This window comes from Oncorhynchus mykiss, chromosome 2 (assembly GCF_013265735.2).
Source record: "Oncorhynchus mykiss isolate Arlee chromosome 2, USDA_OmykA_1.1, whole genome shotgun sequence".
Lineage (NCBI taxonomy): Eukaryota > Metazoa > Chordata > Actinopteri > Salmoniformes > Salmonidae > Oncorhynchus > Oncorhynchus mykiss.
In genome coordinates, this window is record NC_048566.1 from 78366116 (window position 1) to 78394050 (window position 27935).

General features: G+C 43.9%; 1 protein-coding gene across 2 annotated transcripts; it reads right to left on the minus strand.

The window, feature by feature from the left end:
* On the minus strand, positions 1-27849 carry LOC110496976 (GTPase HRas). 2 transcript variants are annotated; one of them, XM_036956246.1, is made up of 6 exons: positions 27526-27849; positions 12687-12821; positions 8421-8599; positions 3951-4110; positions 3604-3728; positions 1-3482 (listed from the first exon to the last, which is right to left on the minus strand). In XM_036956246.1, the coding sequence occupies exons 2-5, from the start codon at positions 12795-12797 to the stop codon at positions 3609-3611; spliced, it is 570 nt and encodes a 189-aa protein (XP_036812141.1). In that variant the 5' UTR covers positions 12798-12821; positions 27526-27849; the 3' UTR covers positions 1-3482; positions 3604-3608. The 2 variants fall into 2 exon arrangements, with proteins under 2 accessions (XP_036812141.1, XP_036812144.1); XM_036956249.1 differs by having other exon boundaries at positions 12687-12818; positions 27526-27821.
* Positions 27850-27935: the final 86 nt, after the last annotated feature.

Consider the following 27935-nt stretch of genomic DNA (forward strand, 5'->3'; position numbering starts at 1 on the left):
TAAGTTCATCTTGACACCTTTATTCCTGCCCTGCTGCACATTTGCCATTTTGTTAGAGTAAATACATCTTAAATAGTTTATTTTCACAATCAAACTTCCAATCCCACATCCTCTCTCACATGTTCACACTACAGTTTTACAAGGGAGAAGCAAGCCCTTTTTGGTTTCAGTCCTTGGACACTGGGGGGTTTTCCCCATGTTTTTGACCCCCAAAAAGTCTCCCCTCCCTTCAGACATGGCCTGCTGGCCTTGTATTCCTCAATGACAACTGATGTCCAATTTCTAAACATTTACCTTTAGATGTGTGCTCATAACTGGCAGTCAGTCAAAGCACAGAGTATAGACAGACAAGGGACATTGTGTGAGATGTAGAATATAACAGCCAACTATAGTTCAGACAACTGTACAGTTCACATCTAACACCAGAGGTCTACTTGATAAACAAGTTACATAGCAGGTCTGATTTGTTTAACATTACACAGTAGATCATTATGGGGACAAAGACCTACATTTGTTTAAGATGGGCTATTTATTTTTCAAGGTACAGAGTATCTTTACTTTATGGTTATGGAGTGCCCTATACTAATACAACACAAATAATATTTTCTGTTAAAAACACACTTTTTCACAGTTAAGACCCCAAAATCATCAACAATAAATTGAGAATAAAACACACAGAAGACCAACATCATCCCTGAATCCCTCAGAGCTCCAGAATATAATCTGTGGTCCACACAACACAGTAGAGGTGTTCCACCCAGACAGAGCCAGAAGAGGTATAGTGGCTGTTGTCAGAGGTAACGGTCAAGCCTGTGTGCAGTATCTTCATATTCAGACCCATTCATCCCCTGGGTCCAACATATGAAGGGTAGCAACCCAGGAAAGGTGAGATGATCTTGGGGAGTATTGTCTGACTGAAGGGCCCTCATGGTGGAGGGAGCAGGTCAAAAAATCTCTTACTGGTGTAATTGCCAACTGGTGTAATTGTGTTCAGGTAAGATGGGGTAATTCAGAAGAGTGTTTGTTGGAGGGGGGCAGCTCCTGGAAAACCACATACAAGAGCACGTACTGTACGTATACTAAGGAACACCACTCACATGTATGATAGCAGCAAAAAGTCAGTGAAATTAAGCATTTCTAGCGACAGAATAAAGTGATTATGTTAAGGTCTATCTTCTAGACAAGACGTCAAGGTGTTGGCTTTGACTGAAGTCTAATGAGGCATCACAATGTCCTACAGTATATGGGTCACTGTGGCTGAACTGTGGGGGTAAGTACCTTCAAAAACAGGAGGGGGAAATAAAAAGCCAGCGGCTCTTAGAAGGTAAAAAGAACACTTATTGAATTAAGATTGTTTAATTATGGCAAACTTAGTTTGGACTAACACACACAAAAACCATTAGCTAATCAGACAGGGCATGCTGTACAGAATCTCATCTGGTTGGACTGTTTCAGAGTTCGTTTTTCCTCATGTCTGTTAATCAAGGGAAAGATAAACAAATCCCAGAAGGAGCAGATCTCCAATCACCACCAGTGATTCACAACAGTTATCCACAGAGGAAAGCAGACAGACCACCACAGAAACACCTGCTTCAGGCAAACTTACTACTCTAAGGCATGAAGTACTAGCTAACAAATAATAAGGCAAGTTAAACAGGACCAAGCAGTGTTCATTTGTATTGGCAGCCCTATGCTGCGGTTAGTGTTGTATAGAGCGCAAAAGGTAGTAGGTCTATCTACACCATTCAATATCCAGACATATCTGGATAAGAGCGTCTGCTAAATGATTCAAATGTAATTGAGGAATATCACAAGCGAACCCCTAAAGTGAAGAACGTTTTCCTCTGACTTTTCTTGCAAATGAAGTTGGCTCGTACATGACCAGCTTGAATTAAATTATCTTCTCAGGGAACCAAAGATCCAACTGAGGAGGCAGTAGCGAGTAGAATGAGAGAGAAGGTTATTTTAGGAGGCCAAAACAGTTTTATCCCACATATTACCATTCATTTAAGGCAGGTCTTGTGCATTAGAATTTCAATTTCACAGATTTCATCCTGGAACATAAGATACAAAGGCGAGACATTTCTAGACATTCCCGTTTCCTGAGCCTTAAAAACACAGTGAGGACCGATACTTGCAATCTAGAAATGTAAAACTATACTAAACAACATACTGTTGTCTAAGCAAAGGAATAGGAAAGAAATGGATGCCAACAGTGTTTTAAAATAGCACAATCTCAAAGGGTATTTGTTCCACTTCCCTGAAAGGCTGTGCAAGAATAATCTTTCACTACATAACCATCCCATGGTAAATAATGGCACTGCATGGACCAAGGAATGACGTTAGTCTCCCATCCCTCAAACTATCATTCAGCCAAACCTTGAAGGCAACAGCAAGTAAAACATCACTCATGTACCCCTCCCTTCTCCACCCAAGAAATACAAGCAAATAATAAATAGGGATGAGAGAGATGGTTTATTCCCAATTCTTAAACCTAGTAAGACAGTAAACATTCCTATTGCACCAGAACCTACAATATCTAGTACTATATTACTCCACAAAGGGAACTCTTTAGCACACTGACGAGTGCGCGCACACACACTTCTGTGGGGGAAGGCAATGGCACTCTGGGAAAATGAGTCCATCCATCGGTCTGATCCACAGCCATGCCCTCGTAAGGGCCCCGAATAAGGACTTCCTCACGGTGACAGGTCTTAAAATAGCAACAACCCATCACACAAAATAAACATCCTGGCTTACTTTACAGTGCCGAGTATGATCACCTTCAAAACCTTCGATCACAAAAAAGTCTTTAAAAAAAAGAAAGGTTTGACAGCTAGACTAACCGTAAAAAAAAGGTTTGACAGCTAGACTAACCGTAAAAAAAAGAAAGGTTTGACAGCTAGACTAACCGTAAAAAAAAGAAATCCTATCTGGCGTGTCTTTTGTCATGCTCCATCCCCATACTTGTATCCGTAATAATGAGGTTACTGCAGAGCCCCTCTAGAGAGGAACAAGGAGGCGGGGGGAGGTTAAATTAGGGATGGGGATTTAGGCTACTACTGTCCAGTCTTTCCAGGGGGTCAAATGTAAAATCAGGGTTTTGAGGTGTTGGTGAAGGGGACTCACCAGGGATTGGATTGGTGACACCTCCCTTTAAGACCAGTGTTGAGACTGTAAAACAATAACTTAGCAGGAACTCATTGGAGCTGCCCAGCATGATCACACTGGTGAGAAACAGTCATTAGTGGTGTTGCTCTGGCAGGCGGACTCAAAGAGGGGACAGACAGCCTAGTCTAGCCTGGCCTGGCAGGGGCAAGATCCCCCTCTCCCAAATGTCTATGGTACAGTCAGCCTGGTGGTGTGTCTGCTTTTCTTAGACTGTACTCTTCCGTTTCAAAGTTAGTTGTTGTTTCATCCTCCACCATCATTCTTTAAGTCCATTCTGCCACTAGGTCCACTCCTCACCCCGAACTGGTAACCTGTGGGAGAGAAGCAGAAATGATTAAGACATTGTGTAAGGATTCAGTGTCTCTCTGCTGTGAACGATGTTGTTAATTCTGCTTGGGATAAAGTTGATAATGGGCTGAGTTTCTGAACGACCTCCATCACGACACCACACAGCGGCAGCTCATGCAGTCCTGTCCACTCTCATCCGGAGGGTTGAGCTTCCTCAGCTTGTGCTGCCTGATCTCTCTCACTAGCGTGTAGAAGGCGTCCTCCACCCCCTGCAAATAAACCAAACACACAGTCAGAACAATCTGCAAAATGGTGGGTATTACATATTTACAAGTTTGTAAACTTGATGGCCATCAACAATATAACTTCTGTGTATTTGTAGAAAATGTTCCCAGCACTGCACACACACACATACATACATACATACACTGCACATCGCACTGAGGCACTGTTCTCCCTGTGTGTGTGTGCGTGTGTGTGTGTAAGAGTACCTGTCGTGTCTTGGCAGAGGTCTCGATGTAGGGAATTCCGTAGCTGCGGGCCAGTTCCTGTGCTTGCCGCGTGTCCACGGTACGCGATGGGAGGTCACATTTATTACCCACCAGGACCATGGGCACGTCGTCAGAGTCCTTCACACGCTTGATCTGTTCCCTACAGGAGGACAGAAAGACACTGGTCAGTTCCTTGCTTGGTTTAACCCGTTTCTTCAAATATGAGGACCATACTCGACATTACATGGGCCTTAAACTACAGTAACTATCATTTGGAATAACTGTAGTAGTATGTAACTGCTTGTACACATACCCAGTATTGTGGTGGTGAAAATAGGTGGGTAAACTCTGATCGCTGTGAAAAAAAGTTACGCTCACTCTAGTTTCAATGAATTTTCCCGCCAAGTGCGTTTACCCTCCACTACACCAAGTGTATTATAGTAAATTGAAACGAATCATGAACAAACAATTCAGTAAACTGAAATAAAATAATTAAACAAACATTTGAAAAACTAAAACTATTATCTCTGACTCCAAAACTAGCCAAAATAAAAAATAAAAAACAACATGAATTAAAAAACAAAATGGTATTTTCAAGCCTTTGGAGGGGGCTTTCAAGATCTTTCAAGATTCAAAATACAGCCAGGAGGGTGTGATGTTTCAAATAGGCCTAGTTTGTGCATCACCATCACTAGCTAAATGGAAAAATAGGCCTAGTTTGTGCATCACCATCACTAGCTAAATGGAAAAATAGGCCTAGTTTGTGCATCACCATCACTAGCTAAATGGAAAAATAGGCCTAGTTTGTGCATCACCATCACTAGCTAAATGGAAAAAATAGGCCTAGTTTGTGCATCACCATCACTAGCTAAATGGAAAAATAGGCCTAGTTTGTGCATCACCATCACTAGCTAAATGGAAAAATAGGCCTAGTTTGTGCATCACCATCACTAGCTAAATGGAAAAAATAGGCCTAGTTTGTGCATCACCATCACTAGCTAAATGGAAAAATAGGCCTAGTTTGTGCATCACCATCACTAGTTAAATGGAAAAATTGGCCTAGTTTGTGCATCACCATCACTAGCTAAATGGAAAAAATGGCTAGGTATCTAGCTTAATTCTTGCACAAAAAAGTTAAAAAGCATTGGATTGGTGTAATAAGAGAATTTCTTTCCACCATAATTTTTGCACAAGTCTCAGCGCTATTCCTTTTAAATTCAAGTCACATTGAGATGGTTTAATGTATAAATTAAACCTAACCTATAGCCTGACCCATTTGCACCTCATGCATTACTGCCCCTCAGTTGCAAGAAGTAACATCCCGAAAAAGAATACAGCACAAATGGTTCCTAGTCTCCCTCACATGCTTTCTGTCCCAAACAGTAAAACAACTTAGACATATTGCTATACAACTAAATAAAATGAGCAAATCAGGTCTGAAAACGAATGGAAACACAAATGAACTTCAAATAACAATCAGAAAATTAATGTAAATAAAAACACAAACTATAATAAGCTTGCTCTGCACATATCCACCTGTTACACCATCATACCACAACTAATGCATTTTGTAAAGTGTTGCCACGATCAATTCCCAATGAAGGAACAGGGTGTCCGTGGGTCATTTCAGCCTTATGTATTAGGATCCTACCTCCCTCTCCTCTCCATAAACAACACCAGTCAGACACTAATGGCTGTGCTGTACTGCTGGAGGAGGGATGGGGCAGCAAACAGTATGACCTCATCTCTCCAGCATCCATCTAGCCAGCAGGTCAGGGGAGTGTGAGTGTGTGAGGGTCAGATCTGTTTGGAGCTCAGCACAGTCACAAGCAGGACAGTTAACCGGATAGACGATTTCTAGCGGTGGCATTCCAGGTTGTCGTGCCTGGCATGTGCATGCCCAATGTCTATGGCTGTGTATATGATGAGATGGATGGGAAGGCAGCAAACAGAATGAGCTAATCATTTAAGCAAGCAGCCAGTCAGATGACTGTGTGACGGGACCAAATGGACTGGGTCAGATCTATACATCAACCCCTCAATTCACCGTCACCACCTAGCAGTAATACCCAATGCAAGCCTAGTGGAGAAATGGAGAGAGACGGGGAGTAGAGGCGGGGAGTGGAGAAATGGAGTGGAGACAGAATCGATTACCATCATCTCCGTCTGGAATTCTTGCCTCCCTACATGTCATTGGGAGTGTTCCTGCTCTACTCTCCTCCCTCCATGTCATTGGGAGTGTTCCTGCTCTACTCTCCTCCCTCCATGTCATTGGGAGTGTTCCTGCTCTACTCTCCTCCCTCCCTCCCTCCATGTCATTGGGAGTGTTCCTCCTCTGCTCTACTCTCCTCCCTCCATGTCATTGGGAGTGTTCCTGCTCTACTCTCCTCCCTCCCTCCCTCCATGTCATTGGGTGTGTTCCTCCTCTGCTCTACTCTCCTCCCTCCATGTCATTGGGAGTGTTCCTGCTCTACTCTCCTCCCTCCATGTCATTGGGTGTGTTCCTCCTCTGCTCTACTCTCCTCCCTCCATGTCATTGGGTGTGTTCCTCCTCTGCTCTACTCTCCTCCCTCCATGTCATTGGGAGTGTTCCTCCTCTGCTCTACTCTCCTCCCTCCATGTCATTGGGAGTGTTCCTCCTCTGCTCTACTCTCCTCCCTCCATGTCATTGGGAGTGTTCCTGCTCTACTCTCCTCCCTCCCTCCCTCCATGTCATTGGGTGTGTTCCTCCTCTGCTCTACTCTCTTCCCTCCATGTCATTGGGAGTGTTCCTCCCCTGCTCTACTCTCCTCCATGTCATTGGGAGTGTTCCTCCTCTGCTCTACTCTCCTCCATGTCATTGGGAGTGTTGCTCCTCTGCTCTACTCTCCTCCCTCCCTGTCATTGGGAGTGTTGCTCCTCTGCTCTACTCTCCTCCCTGTCATTGGGAGTGTTGCTCCTCTGCTCTACTCTCCTCCCTCCCTGTCATTGGGAGTGTTGCTCCTCTGCTCTACTCTCCTCCCTCCCTGTCATTGGGAGTGTTCCTCCTCTGCTCTACTCTCCTCCCTCCATGTCATTGGGAGTGTTGTTCCTCTGCTCTACCCTCCTCCCTCCCTCCCTCCCTCCATGTCATTGGGAGTGTTCCTCCTCTGCTCTACTCTCCTCCCTCCATGTCATTGGGAGTGTTCCTCCTCTGCTCTACTCTCCTCCCTCCCTCCATGTCATTGGGAGTGTTCCTCCTCTGCTCTACTCTCCTCCCTCCCTCCCTCCATGTCATTGGGAGTGTTCCTCCTCTGCTCTACTCTCCTCCCTCCCTGTTATTGGGAGTGTTCCTCCTCTGCTCTACTCTCCTCCCTCCATCCCTGTTATTGGGAGTGTTCCTCCTCTGCTCTACTCTCCTCCCTCCCTCCATGTCATTGGGAGTGTTCCTCCTCTGCTCTACTCTCCTCTCCTCCATCCCTGTTATTGGGAGTGTTCCTCCTCTGCTCTACTCTCCTCCCTCCCTCCCTCCATGTCATTGGGAGTGTTCCTCCTCTGCTCTACTCTCCTCTCCTCCCTCCATGTCATTGGGAGTGTTCCTGCTCTACTCTACTCTCCTCCCTCCATGTCATTGGGAGTGTTCCTCCTCTGCTCTACTCTCCTCTCCTCCCTCCATGTTATTGGGAGTGTTCCTCCTCTGCTCTACTCTCCTCTCCTCCCTCCCTGTCATTGGGAGTGTTCCTGCTCTACTCCCTCCCTCCATGTCATTGGGAGTGTTCCTGCTCTACTCTCCTCCCTCCCTCCATGTCATTGGGAGTGTTCCTGCTCTACTCTCCTCCCTCCCTCCCTGTCATTGGGAGTGTTCCTCCTCTGCTCTCCTCCCTCCCTCCATGTCATTGGGAGTGTTCCTGCTCTACTCTCCTCCCTCCCTCCCTCCATGTCATTGGGAGTGTTCCTCCTCTGCTCTACTCTCCTCCCTCCATGTTATTGGGAGTGTTCCTCCTCTGCTCTACTCTCCTCCCTCCATGTCATTGGGAGTGTTCCTGCTCTACTCTCCTCCCTCCCTCCATGTCATTGGGAGTGTTCCTCCTCTGCTCTACCCCCCCCCCCCCCCCCCCCCTCCTCCATGTTATCGGGAGTGTTCCTCCTCTGCTCTACTCTCCTCCCTCCCTCCATGTCATTGGGAGTGTTCCTGCTCTACTCCCCCCCCCCCCTCCATGTCATTGGGAGTGTTCCTGCTCTACTCTCCTCCCCCCCCTCCATGTCATTGGGAGTGTTCCTCCTCTGCTCTTCTCTCCTCTGGTCTAATTGAGGCAGGATCGATTTCATTGGCAGCGTGCTATAATCACTCCAAGGCGGAAGGCTAAGCTTTCTATAGCTGTGTTAAATGGTAAGGCATGACATCACCCAGCTAGCTGCTGCAGAGAGCTTTCACACAAGACAGCCATGACCCCCCACCGTCACATACAGCCCCCTGGCCAGTCAGACACACACACACACACACACACACACCTGTACTGGTGGATGTCCTCAAAGGACTTGGTGTTGTTGATGGCGAAGACACAGAGGAAGCCCTCCCCTGTCCTCATGTACTGGTCCCTCATAGCGCTGTACTCCTCCTGACCTGCAGTGTCCAGGATGTCCAGCAGACATGTCTCCCCATCAATCACCACCTGCTTCCTGTATGAGTCCTGAAGGGGGGGGGACATCCTCCAGTTACACTGCTACAGACAGACTGCCGACTGATTCTCTACCCAAGTGTGCACTTGCTCACTCCTGTTTAAGGATTTACAAAAATTGGTTTGATGTGTAAGGATGTGTGTAAGTTAAAGGGAACTGTGGCTGTGGACCAATTTAACAAACGCAACCCCTGGTGCACTAAATTAACATACAAACCATCTGTAGGGCATTCACTACCTGCTGTACAATGTAGAGAAAAACGGGGCAATTCAAGAGGGTGCTATGAAATGAATGTCAAAACATATTTTACTTTGCCCAATGTCATTATAAATTACACAGAACTAAATCATTAGATTGTTCTCTACAATAGTATAAACCTAATATACTTGTACTTGACCGTGTTGATGAAATAAGAACGTCAATTTGCTGTGACCGTTGCTAGTTTAGACTGTGCTGCTCTTGGTTGTATCTCGTCCATATTTGGCGTTGTGAGGTGGTACCATTTGGAGGTGTTTCCACTGGTTGGCCCAATCATAAATCAACTTGATACCCATGTCATTTTCAACTGCAACTGCTTTCATTACCTATATTGGCGATCAAACTACGTTGAGAGAGGTTGTTTCGATGGCAATTTAAAAGGAGCGACAAAAACAGGAAAAGATTGTCTTCGCGGAGGGTGGATACTGAAATTCAGCCTCTTAGTATTGTAAATAAATATATATTTAGTCCTTGTTTAGTTTTTTATTCAGCGGATTTCATTTAGAAATCCTGGAGCCACTAGTTGGCATGTAACTTCAATTGACAAGCTGAGCGCCTTTACAAGCTGGCCACACTGCTCGGGTCGCATGCACGAGTGTAGATTATTATTATTATATATTTTTTTTACACGTTATCCAATCATTGCACCCACACTGCTCGTGAGCGTCTGCGTAGCCAGGATCTAAAATAGAACGTGCTTCTATTTCTGACGCTCAACCTGCTGCAAGTCATGCCTCTCCCATCTCCTCATTGGCATATACCCACGTTCCATCACCTCATTGATTTTTTGGAGCGTATACCCACGTGGGTGAATGAAAGATGAACTGAGGTCCACAGCCTAGTTGGTGGTGGTAATGCACCTTAAAGAAAAGTTGGTTGCCAACCACCATATAAAGTCCAAAGAAGAAGCAGCCTGAAGGAGGAGAATTTGCTAGAAACAGTTGGATTATCCTTTTATCTGTGGATTAATTGTCGGAGTTGAAGACCTTCTGCATTTCAAGTAAAATAACAACCCAATGTTTATATCCAATTTAGACAGCAAGCTAGCTAGCAACAGCAAGCTAGCTAAATTGCCATAAATGTTTAATGCTTTTCGACCTGTCCCCAAGTTAATATAATTGGTTCAGAGTTTGTTTTGATATTTCAACCTGTGTCCTGATTACGTCTGGTGTGGGGTGACAAATTGCGCGTGTGAGGTCTGGTCAGCATGTTAGAGTTCTATTGAGCAGTCAGCACTGCATGATCATTCCAGTGATAACATTATATTCACTCTAAACATGCTATATTCTCAGAGTAAATCTTTTGTAACGTTTGAACCATATAAGGTAGACATGGGTTTTGGATGATTTATTTTCTGAATTCTCTATGGAATGGACACATTTGTATGAACCTTGAATGAATTAATCCTTTTACGGGTGAACACCCTACAATCTGTAATGAATGCGCTAATGAAGTGTAAGCTGAAATCCATTGATGCATGTTCAGTATACTAACCAACCATTTACACAGGTCTCTTGACTAGGCTTAAAGCAGGAGTCTGGATCTGGGACCTGATTGATAGTCTGTGTGACTAGCCATGCTGTGTGACTGGCCAGAGAAGAGGTAGTGGTATCAAAAGGGGCAGAGTGCAGGGCCAGGGTTTAGTGTCCCAACACACAGGCACAGGGTGCAGGGTCTTTCTGTGCTAGTGCATAGGGGCCAGGAATGCACACACAAAAAGGACATTGTCTGGCCAGAGGTAGGCGTGGTGACAAAGAGAGAGGGAGAGAAGAGAAAGCAGACTCTCTTGTTCCCTCTCAGTCTCTAAAAATCTCTTATAGTGAACTGAGAGGAACTCAATTAGGAGTAGCGGTGTAGTAAAAAATGTTTTAAAATATATATATTTTTTAACCTGACATTTGGAGAATTTAATTGATAATGAGTAGCTTGTTTGGTAATGAGATCTGGTAGTTAAGTGGTCTCTCCAGTGAGCCAGTAGTCACACTAGCCAACTCCACTCCGTTAACTACAGACCAGGGGAGGGGCCACATCCGCATGACATCAACCACAGTGATCAGCTACAGATGTGGACAGAAGCTCTGGAAACGCACTTGGGCTCCCGAGAAGCGCAGTGGTCTATGGCACTGCATATCAGTGCTACTAGCTTCACTACAGACTAGGGATGCACGCTATATCGGTAAGCATATTGGAATAGGATGATGTTAACTAAAAATGCCAACATCGCCCGATGTTTAGTTTAACTCCGATGTGCAAAACCGATGTCAAAGCTGATGTGCATACCTATATAACACAATGACGGCGCGAAAAATACAGAGGTACACGTGCAACACAACATTCCTAACCTAGCCCATGTCTGCTGTGTGGATCGATTTTCAAGTTTCAAAGGAAGATAACAAAAAGGCCATATGCAACGTTTGTGCTGCTGTTATTTCCTGAGGGGAGAAAGTGAAATCTTTCAACACCACAAACCTAATTACTCATTTAAAAGTGCATCATCCCCAGACATTCAGGGACTACTTGGAACAAAAGCAGAAAACAAACTAAGCGCACACTCCCAACAACTAAACAAGTTCAAGTCAAGCAGTCATTTGAAAGAGTAAGAACATTTCAGCGAGACAACTCAAAGGCGAAATCCATTAACACCAAGATAATGGAATTCATTACCCTTGACGATCAACAGTCCTCTGTCGTGGATGATGTTGGCTTTCGCCAACTGGCCGAGCACCTTGAGCCCCGGTACACACCAAGTAGGTGTTATTTTTCAGATGTTGCCCTACCGGAGAAACGCACATCCTTGAACTACTTGCTATGGGCGTCGCTGCTATTAGCTTCACGACAGACATTTGGACCAGCGACGTCAGCTCCATGAGCATGCTGAGTCTGACAGCACAGAGGGTCGACGAGGATTTCGTACTGAGGAAAGCCGTATTGCATGCTCCAGAATGTGCTGGTTCTCATACCGCTGCTGCTATTTCAATGGCATTTGAGAACATGTTTGAAACGTGGAAACATGAACACACTCCTAGTGCCATTTGAACAACTGACTCAAGAAATAAGCTCATCAACTGCGTCTGCAGCAGACGTGATACCCTCTGTCATGGCACTGAAACGTCTGCTCAACAAAGACCCAGTCTGTGTCAGCAGTTAAAACTTGCAAAAGTACTCGACTAGAGGCTGTGAACAAGCGAGTCGGTGGGTACAAGGACTGCTACTTCGGTGCAGACAAGAAACGGGGATTACGTGAAATGTTAGACACAGCTGGACAAGATAGAAACGGACAGTGACAGTGCGCACTGGGGAAGCGAGACCACGGACAGACAGAGCTGAAACTTCACTGCTTGACATGTATGATGAAATCTTGGTTGAGAATGAAACGACTGAACAACGAAACAGCACAGCAAGTAAGTGAAAGAAATCGGTTTTGATTATGTTTTACTTGTAATGGGGACATATGTAAATGCCAACAAAATTACTTTTTGGTCAGTGTGTGCGTGTGTTTCAACAATTTAACTGTACTATAATGCTTAAAAACGGCACTAAAATTTGAAATATTGGTTACTGGTATTGTTTTTTTTTTGGCAAGGAAAATATTGGATATCGTAACGGGCAAAAATGTAACGTCGGTGCATCCCTACTACAGACCCTGGTTCGATTCCAGGGTGTATCACAACAGGCCCGTAATTGGGAGTCCCATAGGGCGGCACAAAATTGGCCCAGCGTCGTCTGGGTTAGGGTTTGGCCAGGTTAGGCAGTCATTGTAAATAAGAATTTGTTCTCAACTGATGGTTAAAAAATGAACAGTACATACATACATACATACATACATACATACATACATACCTCTATGGTGGGGTCGTATTCATCCACAAAGTGGTTCTGGATGAGCTGGATAGTGAGTGCACTCTTCCCCACACCTCCAGCCCCCACCACCACCAACTTGTACTCAGTCATCCTCACTGCTCCCCACACACACTGCTGTGAGAGAGAGAGGAGAGAGCAGCAGATAGGAGGGGGAGAGAAAGGTTCATACATTTCACAATGTTTTCTGTTCTTAGATGTCTATGCATTCGCACGTGTTCTGTTTGACATTAGCTTCCCTGAACCCCTACCTCACTATTTTGTTTACCCCCACCTCTGCCCAGAGGTTTGATGTGTATGTGTGTGTAGGGCAGCTGAGTGAGTCCCCATCAGAGGAATGTCAAATGTGCTGAAGGTACTCAATGTTCCAATCCACTCCCACACAACGCGAGAGAGACACAGAGAGAGGGAGAGGTTTGACACCGAGTGCTCCTCATTGATGCCTACCTCACAAATCAGAAGCCTCATGTTTTTTTTTTTATATATACAGCATAGAGGTGCTGTTTCTCTGAAAGCATGTGTGTAGCGCGTGAGCAGAGCATTTGAATAGCCCCTTAATGACAGTTGAGTATGATGCTTCTTCTGGTTACTGATAGTTTCTTGATGGGCGCAGGCCTGACTGTTAGAATTGCCAAATTCGCCCATGGATAGATGATTAGTTGAAACTGCATGGCTGAGAGGGATGATGCATAGGGAATAGCAAATAGGTCTGACAACAGAGGATTGGCAAACATACAGTAAATTGAGAAATCATGTAACTAAACAAAAATAAGAAGAAACTATACTATAGAACAAAGGTAAATGATATAAAAGAATGATTGTAAAATGCTCTGGAGTACTTCACATGAAATTCCAGGCAAAAAAAACCTAACTACGCTCCAACTGTCGTCACTGAGGCAGATGGCTTGTTCATAACAAAACCCTTTCATATTGCCAACCACTTTAGCAAACTTAAAAACAATTTTAAAAAAGAATCCTAGGCATGACATACAAACAACAAATACTGAGCCTTCATATTCCTGCATAACGGACCAAATAACGAAAGAAAATCACTGTGGTCGAGTTCCACAAAGTGGGTGTGGAAGAGGTGAAAACTACCTTGTACCAACAACCTGGATGGTGAATTGCGGAGGTTGGTAGCGGAATACATTGTGACTCCTGTTTGCCACATATTCAATTTAAGCCTCAAAAAACAGTGTGTGCCCTCGGACATGGAGGGAGACAAAGGTCATTCCACTACCCAAGAATAGCAGAGCACCCTTTAAATGGTTCAAACAGCCAACCAATCAGCCTGTTGCAAGTGCATAGCAAACTTTCAGAAAAAAATTGTGTTTGATCAGTTATTTTATAGAAAACTAATTAGATTCTCAGCATGATTATAGGGAAGGGCACTCAACATGCTCGGCACTAACACAAAGGACTGATGATTGGCTGAAATAAATTGATATTAAGATTCTGGGAGCGGTTTTGTTAGACTATAGTGTTCTCTTCCATGTGCAAACAAGGGTGTCCAAGAGAATGTTGAAGTCCTTTGGTTCCTCAGATTTCTGAAAACCAATGTCGTTAAATCCAACGTGAGTGCAAATGGTGACAATATTAGAATAGTTGTCTAATACTGAGGGCAGGAGGGAGGTGATGTCTTGGACATGGGCACCTGGGTGACAGTAGACCCCCAACTCATCGACCCCTTGGCTGTAAGATGCATTCAGAACTGAAATTGTGTGTGCCTGGTCTGCATCAAAGTACATCTTGTTTTTCCCCACAGCTCAGCTAGCAGCCAGAGAATCTCTTCCCAAATCTGCTTGATGATAAATTAACAAATTGTCTGTTCCAAAATATATCAGTTCCACCTTATTTTGTTTCTCTTGCATAGATCTCACACCTAGCACATTTGAGCCCAGACGTAGACACATACCACTGGTGTTGACTCTAGCACTGCTAGCGTTAACTTGCTCTGTTAACAGTTAGCAATTATGCTAACTATTGTGTTTTTTTGCAGGAATCCAGGACACAAACATGCAGTCCAGCTGAAAAAGCTAACTGCGTCGCGGAATCTTTAGCTATCAGAAATTCCAATGGTTAAAGATGTTGTTGACATGAAAGAAATAAAAATAAGAATTAATAAAAACAGACCGAGTGTAGACAGTATAGTCATGGCCAAAAGTTTTGAGAATGACACAAATATACATTTTCAAATTCTGCTGCCTCAGTTTGTATGATTGCAATTTGCATATACTCCAGAATGTTATGAAGAGTGATCAGATGAAATGCAATTAATTGCAAAGTCCCTCTTAGCCATGCAAATTAACTGAATCCCAAAAAACATTTCCACTGCATTTCAGTCCTGCCAGCCCTGCCACAAAAGGACCAGCTGACATGTCAGTGATTCTCTCGTTAAGAACACAGCCATGAATAAAGAATGAAGAATAAAGAATGGTACCAACACATCCTCTGAGAGCAACTTCTCCCAACCATCCAGGAAGAGTTTGGTGATGAACAATGCCTTTTCCAGCATGATGGAGCACCTTGCCATAAGGCAAACTAAGATAACTAAGTGTCTCGGGGAACAAAACATCGATATTTTGGGTCCATGGCCAGGAAACTCCCCAGACCTTAATCCCATGGAGAACTTGTGGTCAATCCTCAAGAGGTGGGTGGACAATGAAAACCCCACAAACTCCAAGCATTGATAATGCAAGAATGGGCTGCCATCAGTCAGGATGTGGCCCAGAAGTTATTGACAGCATGCCAGGGAGGATCGCAGAGGTCTTGAAAAAGAAGGGTAGGCCTCCCGGGTGGCGCAGTGGTTAAGGGCGCTGTACTGCAGCGCCAGCTGTGCCATCAGAGTCCCTGGGTTTGCGCCCAGGCTCTGTCGTAACCGGCCGCGACCGGGAGGTCCATGAGGCGACGCACAATTGGCCTAGCGTCGCCCGGGTTAGGGAGGGCTTGGTCGGTAGGGGTGTCCTTGTCTCATCGCGCACCAGCGACTCCTGTGGCGGGCCGGGCGCAGTGTGCGCTAACCAAGGTGTTTCCTCCGGCGCATTGGTGCGGCTGGCTTCCGGGTTGGATGCGTGCTGTGTTAAGAAGCAGTGCGGCTTGGTTGGGTTGTGTATTGGAGGACGCATGACTTTCAACCTTCGTCTCTCCCGAGCCCGTACGGGAGTTGTAGCGATGAGACAAGATAGTAGCTACTACAACAATTGGATACCACGAAACTGGGGAGAAAAAAGGGGGTAAAATTTTAAAAAGAAAAAAGAAGAAAAAAAAGAAAAAGAAGAAGGGTCAACACTGCAAATATTGACTCTTTGCATCAACTTCATGTAATTGTCAATAAAAGTCTGACACGTATGAAATGCTTGTAATTATACTTCAGTATTCCATAGTAACATCTGACAAAAATATCTAAAGACCCTGAAGCAGCAAACTTCATGGAAATTCATATTTGTGTCATTCTCAAAACATTTGGCCATGACTGTACACTGATCTGTTGCGTGTGCTTGATGACGTCTGTTGCATGATGTGTGAGAATGCAGTTGTTGTACAAACGGTAATCTTGGCTAGTTTTGCTTGCAAATACTTGTTTTATTACGAACATTTTAATATTGTTCTAGTGTACCACGCGGGCAGCTGGCTAGGGCCATTATTGTTTTCTGTTTTTACTAAAGACCTTCCACTGACCTTGAATAAAGCCTGGGCGTCTATGTACGCTGACGACTCAACAGTATACACGTCGGCTGCAACAGTAAAATAAATAACTGAAACCCTTAACATAGAGCTCCAGTAAGTTTTAGAATGGGTAACTAGCAATAGGCTGGTGCTACATTTATTTAAAAAAATGAAAGGCATTGTTTTTGTGACAATTCACTCACTCAACCTAATTTATTCTTGAATAAATGTTGTGATTGAGAAAGTTGAAGAAACTAAACTGCTGGGTGTAACCCTAGATCGCAAGCTGTCATGGTCAAAAATGATAGACTTAGTGGTTGCTAAAATGGGAAGAGGTCTGTCCATGATAGGACATTGCTCTGCCTTCTTCACATCTCAGTCGACCAGACATGCCCTACGGGACTTAGTTTTGTCGAACCTGGACTACTTCCCAGCTGTGTGGCCATGTGCGGGAGAGGACATAGGTCATTTGCAGTTGGCCGGTAACAAAGCGGCACGTATTGCACTTCGACATGCATCTCAACCTCTCCTGCCTCAAAGTTGAGGAGAGAATGACTGCATCTCAAATTGGTCTTTGTGCGGGGTGTCGAAGGTACTGAACTATCTGTTCAAAAATGTAGCACACAGTTTGGACACTCATCACATGCAACCAGAGGTCTCTTCAGGTCCAGGTCCAGAACAGACTGAGAAACACACAGTATTAAATAGAGCCATGACTACATGGAACTCTGCCATCCCATGTAAGACAAGATAGCAATAAAAACAGATAAAACACCTTACTACACATTAGTGAGCAGTAATGTGACCGACAACGAGGCGTGAAAATTACCATCTAGTTATGCACTTGTATTTTTGTACTTGCTAATAGAATATATTTGTATAAATATTATTCAAATGGGTTTACTGACCATAACCCATTGAATTAATATTAAGTGTTGTTTATTTGGCATCAGGAGAAGACAGCGCATGGAAGAAAGCAGTGAGATATGCAATATTGTTCTGTTTCTGGAAATGGCTAGCCTGCAATGCAGAGTGCGGGGCGCTTCATTTCGGTCGCGCGGGGATCAAACTCCCCCTTCCCCAGAGTCAGCCCCAGGTCTTCAGGGCTGAGCCCCGGAGGTTCTGTGACGTCCCTGCTGGGATCCACACAAAATATGAAACATTATATAATACAGAACATTAATAGACAAGAACAGCTCAAGGACAGAACTACATACATTTTAAATGTCACACAGCCTACATATTCATACATACAAACAATATCTAGGTCAAATACAATAAGTGCAAATTACAATACAAAATATATAAAATGGCTTTGTCTCCTTCAGAGTGCCCGTTTGTGTAGCTAGTCATGCTGCGCACACTGAGCAGTTCCAAAACAATCCAAAGGGTGTCAGCCTAGACCACAAATGTATGTTTTGCATATGTACAAATACAGGCACCTAACATGATTGAAAATCATGAAACATCCAGACGAGCTCAGCCATCCACATAAAGAGACGCACGTGCAATTATTGAACTGGGAACATTCACACAGAAATTTTACAACATGATGTCACAGTCAGAACAATTGGGTCTCCCGGGTGTATCTCGTCACCCCCCTCAGTGGTTGGGTCCGGCGCAGAAATGACACAGGGCTACTCTATCATAAATCAGTGGCTCTCATTAAACAATTCGGGCCGCATTCATTAGTTTTGCAACGGAAAATGTTTTCAACAAAAACCGAGCACTTGTTATTGGACAAGGTAGGTCCCTCCCCATTTTTCCTGCCTGCTTATACATGTCTCCTAGTAAATATGATCCAGTTGGACCAGGCCCTGTTCTCTTCAAGAATGCATCCTTTCCTCATGCCATCCCGGCTGTATCATACCTGGCCGTGATTGGGAGTCCCATAGGGTGGCGCACAATTGGCCCAGCATCATCCTGGTTTGGTCAGGGTAGGCCGTCATTGTAAATAAGAATTTGTTCTTAACAGACTTGCCTAGCCAAATAAAGGTTACATGTAAATAAAATAAAAATCACGTATCTGACATGACTGGAGAGAAAGGGACTCAAAACACACAGGCGGTGTGTGTGAATCCTTTAGAATGCATCCTTCAGCCTGTTTTGACCACTGATCTGAGAGGCCAGAACATGACAGGTGAGAGCTATATGGTGGAAATCTACTGTATCCAATCCATTCACCGATCAGTGATGAAGGAGAGGGAGGGAGCAATGTAAGAGTATTGAGACCCTGACACAGTAAGGTGTCGAGTTGAACGGTGTGTACACATCCAGTCTCTCACTGCAACAGATTGCAGAATGGAGCGTGTCTGACAGAGATTCAGAGATAACTTAGTGTCCATGGTTATTCCAACAGATCATCAGATATGAATGTAGCCTAGATGACAGAGGAGATACTGGTGATGGTATTGCTCCATGTGTCATAACACACAGTTAGTGTGTCACCTAAACCTACAGAACAGTGTCAGACTACAGTGGTTCACTCATAGGACATCAGTGCCCTAAAACAAAAACAGCTAACAGAAAGCTATCAACTTGTAATTTTCCCATACGATCTCAGCACATGCATCACAGGTCCAGCCTCAGTAAACGAAGCCAACCAGTAGGCTTCTGATTTGACAAGCTAAAACCCCCTACCCCAGTGTTCTGGGTAGTGTTGCATGGCTAAAAGAGACACTCAGCTGAAGTCCAGCCACTGTACTCTCACTCTCGTGGCTGACAGGCTGGGTCAGGGTGTCAACTGTCAAGTAAGCTGCACGAACCATACATACTCACGCACACACAATGGCCCGTGAAATGACAAAGGACATGAGCCAAACAGCAGCAGTGGGGAGTCATAAGGGCGTTGGTATACACTCAGCAGCTTCCCATCAGTCAGTTAGCCTACATATCCTTCTCATGACCACTTCTCTACGGCAGGACACCGTGATGAAGTCAGTGAAGGGGTAAACTGACTGCAATAAGGACTATTCTTTGCCCCTGTAATTTATAATGACAGGTTTATAGAAGAGCCTCCCTTGTCCAATAGCTCGACAGATTTTTTTTTAAAGATATGGGACAGCCAACCAACTCACACCTCCTCCCACTGTATGGATATGCCCTACCCTTTGTCTTCTACTGTACCCACACACACATTCCTCTAAGCTGCGCGCATGCACAGCTCCACTCAGACTACTGTGCAGAAGAAATATCAGACAATGCAGAAAAGCACGAGAATGAACTTCACTCAACTTTCTAGAATTTCAACACAATATTAGCCACTTTCAATGTAACATACCAAAAGAAAACAAACTATACAAGGTTTAGTATGCAAAACTATCTGTGCAAGAGAGCACATTGGAGGAGGAGTGTATTGCATTGCAGTACTCTATACAGACCGGTGCGCCATAACCAATCAGAGCTGTAGTAGGCCTATTTGCAAATAGCCATGGTCATATATGGATCTGTGCCATTCACTTTGAACTGGACTGTCTTTAAAGCATTAGCGGTCACGAGTAGATGACCTTTATTGATATCAAAGTGAGAGCTGAATGTAGCCACCTGTGCACATTTGTTCAAATTGTTTGCTAGTTAGTGAGTTATTAGTCCAGTTAGCCATGTTCTTGTCAACAATTGGTTGCTTCCAACAGGAGCACAAAATGTGTGCATTTCTAACTATCTTTGAAAAGCGAGTCAGGTAAAGAGCTTTTTTTGTCTTAAAGGGGCAGTGTTGCATTGAGACAGTCTTAAATAAGCTAAGTAGCCAATAGGCAGAGGGTAGCATAACTTGTCTGTTTCTCTCTAATAATGGTATGCAAATAATAACGACTATTTTGTAAAGTGATTTCTTGCATCAACCACCACAACATTTTCAGTCGTCTCCTTGTCTGAAGGACAAGTGGATACACCAGTTAATATCAATCCCTGCATGTTTTTTTCTAAACCTCATGGAATAAAGGTTTGCATTTTACACCACACATTTGCTGCTACTGACAGATCAGCTATTTCCATGTTAAAATGTTATGGGATGCATTTGTCTCCATTGTTTGTGGTAGGCAACTCTGGTAGGCCTACATCATGATCAAATAGCCACAGCAACCTACTTGGCGACTGTCACCATGTTCAAGTTTGCGCTTAGCGGACCTGAAATTTGCTCAGTGCCAGGAAAAAATTAGAGGGAACATTGCCCACACAGATGACTTGCTAACAAACAGACCCTGGATCTTCTACCGGATAGAAGCATCCTACTCCTTTAATACACTACACCACAACCTTCTTGACCAAACAACCACCGGACTGACCCACCCTACCTCTTCACTGCTCTCAGAAATATCCCTTACAGGTCAGAGAGGTTAATACACTACACCACAACCTTCTTGACCAAACAACCACCGGACTGACCCACCCTACCTCTTCACTGCTCTCAGAAATATCCCTTACAGGTCAGAGAGGTTAATACACTACACCACAACCTTCTTGACCAAACAACCACCGGACTGACCCACCCTACCTCTTCACTGCTCTCAGAAATATCCCTTACAGGTCAGCTGCTTTTTGTATTTCCTGACACAGTCAAACACAGCATCCCCTAGCCTACACTAACCTCCTGTCCCCCTTTACAGTTTTAGCTCCATGAAGCCATGTTACTCCTTAATGTGCTAAAAAAAAAAAACTGTACACACACGCCCTGTGTGTACAGTCCACACACACTAATATGCCTGCACAGGTACTGCAGTGTTCCGAGAGGAGTAACTAGTGACACCAAACTGGACTCTGGACAGTTTGATGACAGCAGGATACACACCATCAAAAAAACAGCCCATTTACAAGGCTAATGCAGTGGCAGGGAGTCAAAGGCAACACAAACACTCCAAGTAAACTCCTATATTTGTCTCTCGATGTGGTAGTGTATTAATTGAACGTCATGCACTTCTGCTAATCTAGAGCCCGTGTGTGTGTGTGTGTGTGTGTGTGTGTGTGTGTGTGTGTGTGTGTGTGTGTGTGTGTGTGAGTGAGAGAGAGACCAGAGTGCCTTGTTGATGAGTGGACTGTTGGGTCACTGATGTTAATGATTGAAGGAAGGCTTCTTGCTTGCTGACAGAGCAACTGCCCGCTGGTCTGTTCTCCACCGCTCCAAACCCCTCAAGGCTTCTCCTGCACAGCTGTTCCAACAGGCTCTATACCAGACTGCCAAGGGGTTTCATGGAAACAGGTAGCTCTCTAGATCGGCTAGACCATCGCCAATGTCAACACACAGGCTTGCAAAAAACAACCCGATGGCTATAATTCTAACACTACAGGAGGGGATTACCACAACCTCTCAATCATGTGGGCAAACATTTAGCTTCCTTCTTCCAAGTAAATGAATTCAGTAAAAAAAACAACACACTTCTCGTTTATGCACACACTGTGCTCTAACATAGCCAGATACTGGGCATATACTAGCTAATAGAGCAGCTGAGGTGGAGGTCATGTTTTGCGGTGTCTCTTGGCTGAGCCTGGACATACCCTGGGCTACTGTAGTGTTATCTCCTGCAGCAGAAGGCTGTAACAGAATAAAAAGCAGTGATACATTCTACAGTGATGGAGGTCTGGCCCAGAGAGAAAAGCTGCAGCTTTGCTCTATCCCTCTGTGTAAACAGGGGAGATGACTTTTTGCACACAGGTCGTTGTTGCCTTTTCAACATGGAGATTTAGTGGGAGGCAGATCATTTTTACTGGGCTGTGTGTCCTGGAAGAAAGGTGGACAACATCAAAGGAAATGAGAGGCACAACCAAATCAACGGAATGGACAGGGTGGGCCGAAGCGATATCAGAATATTTCTCAAATGTTTTGACAGTATGGCGGTATTTTCTGCTACTGAATAATTCAAATTCTAAATATATAGAGCATGACCCTTGAATCGCAACAAATTAGTTTTAAGTGGTTTCAAAGGGCTTTATACTCAACCAAACTAGAACAAAACGGACAGTGAAGTAGTTCAATGTGTAGAACTTATAATTTAGCACTGTATCAAAATATAATTAAAGGCGGGATTTGGATCCATACCTGCAAACCGGTATCCACAATATATCGCCCAGCTCAAGGTGGGCCAATCTGGGAGACAGTGACGATTACTCCTCCCCTGTCCAAACCATCCCAGCCCCTTGGTGCTCCTCCTCTCCTCACCTGTTTCACCTCCCCCATTACACTGCCCATCTATTGAATTAGAGGTCAACCGATGAATCGGAATGGCTGATTAATTAGGGCCGATATCAAGTTTTCATAACAATCGGAAATCTGTATTTAAGGACACCGATTTGGCCAATTTTCTTTTACACCTTTAAAGTGCCTATAAGAACATCCAATAGTCAAAGATTAATGAAATACAAATGATATAGAGGGAAATAGTCCTATAATAACTTCTTACCTGGGAATATTGAAGACTCATGTTAAAAGGAACCACCAGCTTTCATATGTTCTCATGTTCTGAGCAAGGAACTTAAAACGATAGCTTTCTTACATGTCACATATTGCACTTTTACTTTCTTCTCCAACACTTTGTTTTTGCATTATGTAAACCAAATTGAACATGTTTCATTATTTATTTGAGGCTAAAATGATTTTATTTATGTATTATATGAAGTTAAAATAAGTGTTCATTCAGTATTGTTTTAACTGCCATTATCACATTTTTTTTTACATTTAAAATGATTATTATTTATTTTTCAAATTGTTTTTTATTTTAAAACATATTCCGATTAATTGGTATCTGCTTTTTTTGGTCCTCCAATAAATCGGTATCGGTGTTGATTAATCATATTTGGTCGTCCTCTAATCTGAATGACCCTGTAGCCAGACTCTCCAGTCTCCCCACCAGCTGCCCATCAATCAATATCTTACAGTTACAATTGGCACATTCTAGGACATATTTTTACTTATGCTGTGCATCTCAGAAGATAGATAAACATCACACCAATGTGGTTCCTGAGATTTTTTCCTCTGACAAAGCCAAGGGCAGAAGAGAGTAGGAGCAGTTTGAAAGAAAACCCCTGGGATTCCAGGGAGGGAAACTAGTTTCTGTGAAGAAGTGAAAGTGAAAGGCGTCAGGGTTCAACAGAAAGGAATGCTTTGAGACAATAGCTTCAAAAAGCACCACCAAGTACAGTACATAGTTTCCAAATTGTATCATGGATGGTTGAATTATCATGAGAATAACAGTTCAACTCTAATATGCCATTACATGTAAGTCGCATCATATGACATCTCCTTGAGACGTGCCCACATTGGAAAGAGCCAATAGCGGCAGTCTAGGCAGATTTGAATTGTTACTGGTAAGAGGAGCTTTTTACACACTCCTCTATGGGTGAGGGGAGACATAGCTGTGCCATGCACTGACAATCTAGACTGTCAGAGGCTGATTAATAATCCAGACATACATAGGGAGATGAATATGTGATGCCGCCCTGCCTGCTGACTCCAGGAACACTTGTTGTCTGTAGGGATCAGTCCTGTGGTGTTTGTCTAGCTACTACTGAAGGAGGACACCATCACATGGGATGCACACAAACTGCAGAGTTCTCCCTGTGGCAGTGCCCGGTGCCAGCCATACCCTCTCCTCTCTTTCTGACTGTTTGGTAATTAGGGCCAGAGCACATTGAGTCTCTCTACCAGTCTTAATTAGCCCCTTAAGTGTACACACACACACACCACTGTTACAGTGCACACATACGGTTAAATCGCACACACCACACAGCTACAGCAGTCATACACAGTTTCCAAAACCCCACCACTACAGTAAACACAGTCTGGATTTTTTTAAATGAATGAATTGATCCAGAATTCTAACATAACAGAGGTCAAGAATGGAGGAGTCAACCCCTTGCGTAAGCACTTTTGAAATGGTGACGCATATTAAAAAAGTCTTAAACACTCTCAGTCTTCGGCCACAGCCCTGTCTGATGACCTACTCCACTAAATCTCTGTGTGGTTGTGCCCTTTTACTCAAGGGGTGGTACATGAACATGTGTAGGGTTATATATATATATAGCTCACGGCCACCTCGAGCTGGGGAATTAACAGTTCCTTTTGAAACTCTAGAGCTCTGCCTGGACCATGAGGATAATCTGACACGACATCTTACTGAGGGCGCAGGCTGGAAAACCCAGCAGCGCTGTAGTTCTTTGCACACTCAAACCGGTGCACCTACTACCATACCCTGTGCAAAGGCACTTAAATCTTTTGTATTGCCCATTCACCCACTGAACGGCACACATACACAATCCATGTCTCAATTGCCTCAAGGATTAAAAAGTGTTTTGTACACTCAGTGTATACTGTACCTTGGGGCAGAACACAACTCATTGTATTCAGCATTGACTTGCTAGTAGTATGCTACTCTTGCCACTCTTTTGAGGAAAGGTAGACCACCTTTCCACCTGAATACACAAATAACTGTCCCGCTCTCGGCCCCACACATCCTCTATCGAGGATATAGAACTTAAGAGTGAACCTCATGCGTCGCCACTCTCTCAACTAAAACACTTAATAGGTTAAAGGATCCATATTGGCAGAGCCACAAGCCCATAGCAGGGAAAGATTTTTAATGGAGCGATGATGGTAAGAGAAACCTCTCTAGGGAAAGATCACAATCGAACACTGAGAAACCATCATGGAGCCTAGACCAAGCCCCCCCAGTGCACCATCACTACATGAGGCTCAGCTGCAATGCTACAACACAATGTAGCCCAGCCTTGACACAATTCAGCATCAGAAAATCATTCCATTTACAAGATAAGGTAAATACCGAGGCCTTCAGGACTAACCCCATTACATCAGAACACAATGTGAAGATAGAAGCCCGCACACGATATGAATAGGATCACAGAACAAAACAGTTTATCAACTAATTAAGAGACTTGGAATCGAGATGTAGCATCTTATCAGAAAGCAGGAAGGGTGGAAGTGCAGTGCTCCCTCTGCTCTCGCCAATAGTGACATTGTGTGCAGAGGGAGAGAAGAGGTGAGGGCCCTAGCTTCAAAACAGCCTCTTAGCAAAATGTGACATTTTTCCATTGGGTCATCCTTTCAGGTTGTTAACCAGGGATCAGGTGATGGAGCCAGGTGGTGAGATGAATAGGACAGATGACCACACTAAACACTGCCAACCTGATAGCCTCTGACACCTGTGGGCCACTGGCATGTAGGCTGTGCAGCGGGAAGGGCCCACTTAAGTGTCAATGCAACATAAAATGAGAACCAAAAAAAATAACTGATCAAGAAATATGAGATACATATATTGTTAACAGTCAGGTTTGTGACTAAGCATTTCATGGTGAGTAAATAAGTGTGTTTTTGTGTATGTGTTTGTGTGTGAGAGAGAGATCAGGTGAGATGATTCATCAGACAACCCCCACCAACAATCAGAGCCATCCCTGAGAGCTACGTAAACAAAGGCCTTCCTGGACAAGGAAGAACCCACCCAGAATCCTCTGCTCTATAGTCCTCCCCAAGAACACAGGCTGAGAAGAGACCTGCAGACAAAACAGCACACACACATACACACACAATACAGCCAGGACCATTAGTGGACAAAGACTATTTCTATTCAGCTCCATGACAATAGAAAGCAACTGGGAGACCATCCATTGAATCTATTAGTAAACAATCCCCAACACAAAGCCACTCTTCCCAAGAATTAGAGAAGTGCCCATGTCCCTCATGTAGCTTCAGCTAACCATTATCAAGTGTTATATACCACCACCATACCCTTTACACGAATAGAACCCTTTCTAAATCTAAGAGTGTCCAAATCAATGGTGTATCTAGCTTGAGTGTAAATCTGTAGAGACCTTGATCAGCATGATCACTTTTTGTATAAAACGGTATTGCTCTCACGGGCTATTGTTGACATGAATCATGCTTCACTTAGGTTGTTCCATTTGGCATACACTCATAATAGTCTACTGTATTACTAAGCACTGGTCTATTCTGTATTATTACTTACTACTAATAATTATGGTCATCATCATAACAAACAAATATATGAAGTTATCAAAACACCTAATGACTGACGATGGGTGAAACTGACCTGCAACGAATGAAATGGAGGCATATAAAGACTGAGAATATATTATGCTTTTAGGCTACATCATGGGTCATAGATCTGTCTCTTGGTCAACACCGCATGTATGATGTCATAGCCCACTGAGGAGCAATGAGTCGCTACACCTTGGTAGGCATCGGTAGCTAAAATAGCAATGCTGTTGAATTAGCTTTGTATTTAGCCTTATGTGAGATATTCTACCGGAAATACCAGGCCTCCCATGCTTTTTAATTATTTTTTTTACTTCAGGCTACTCAACAACAAAATCGCATGTTATTCCAAGCATCAGCTTCGAATGTAAGGCATGCGACGTAGACAAACTTGCGACGTTGTGGTCTGGTGAGCCGACACTAGTCGGCTGTCTCTAGACTACAAAAATAATATATTCCTGGTCCTTGACCAATCATATCAGTGTAGAATCGGGTTCTTAATCAACTGCCTAAAAATTAAATGCAACTTCCGCAGTGCTACAATTCGGTGTAGCCTACAAGACGGGGCGTCACCCTTGTCTGTGTGGTCTTCAAGCTACAGCCACTATTGCAGCGCTCATCGAATAGCCTGGCCATACAAAATGGCAACAGTTTAATACTTGAATTTCTTGACAATGCCAATGAAAATATCAGGGGGTTCATTTTCTAGTATGCCTTCCTTGGTTTAGCTTAGCCTATATATCAGCAGCAGATGACCCCCTGTCCGTGAAGTTTATGGGCTGACCAGGGGATTTAGCCTACGAACTAAATTCCTATATTTGAGAAAATAATATACACAAACTGATTCAATAGGCCTACCAATATGCCTATGGTTTGGGTCAATGATCACGCGAATAGCAGTTTGTCTGCCAAAACGTCAGGCTACACCTCCCAATGTTGTGCTTGCCAACGAGATTCAGCCTGATGTACGTGTGAATGTCCTAAAAAAAATAAAAAGGTGCGCCGCAGCAGTGGCCGTGTGAACGAGCTCGAGCTGTAAACACTACTTTTGGTCCCCTGTATGGGTTCACTGGACCAAGCACAAAAAAATAACATTGAGCGACAGTTCAAATAGCTTATATTTGTGTAATAGATGAAAAACGTGCACGCAATACTTACAACAAGCAGAGCTCTACCCAATAATCAGGAGCGTGACTTGGTCTACTGGAAACAATGTTTCAACTCAGTAGCTTCTGAGTGTTCCAAGAATAGAAATACAAATGGTAGGCCCGTTTTCTCAACGAATGTCTCACAACAGTGTTCGACAACATAAATATGTTATTATTCCAGAACTCATACTTTTTAGCCCAATTTTTACAGCATTCGTTCAATGTTGTACGCGAGGCTAAATCATAGCGCACAATGTGCTTCGAAGACGGAGAGGATGAAGTCAAGTCTGTTGGAGCCCACGCCCAGCCCTGTATGAACCGCCCCGGTGAGCACAGGGGTGTATTCATTCCGCCGATTCTGTAACAAAACGTTTCTTAAACGGAAACAATCAGAACCAAACGATGAGGAATTTACCTGAA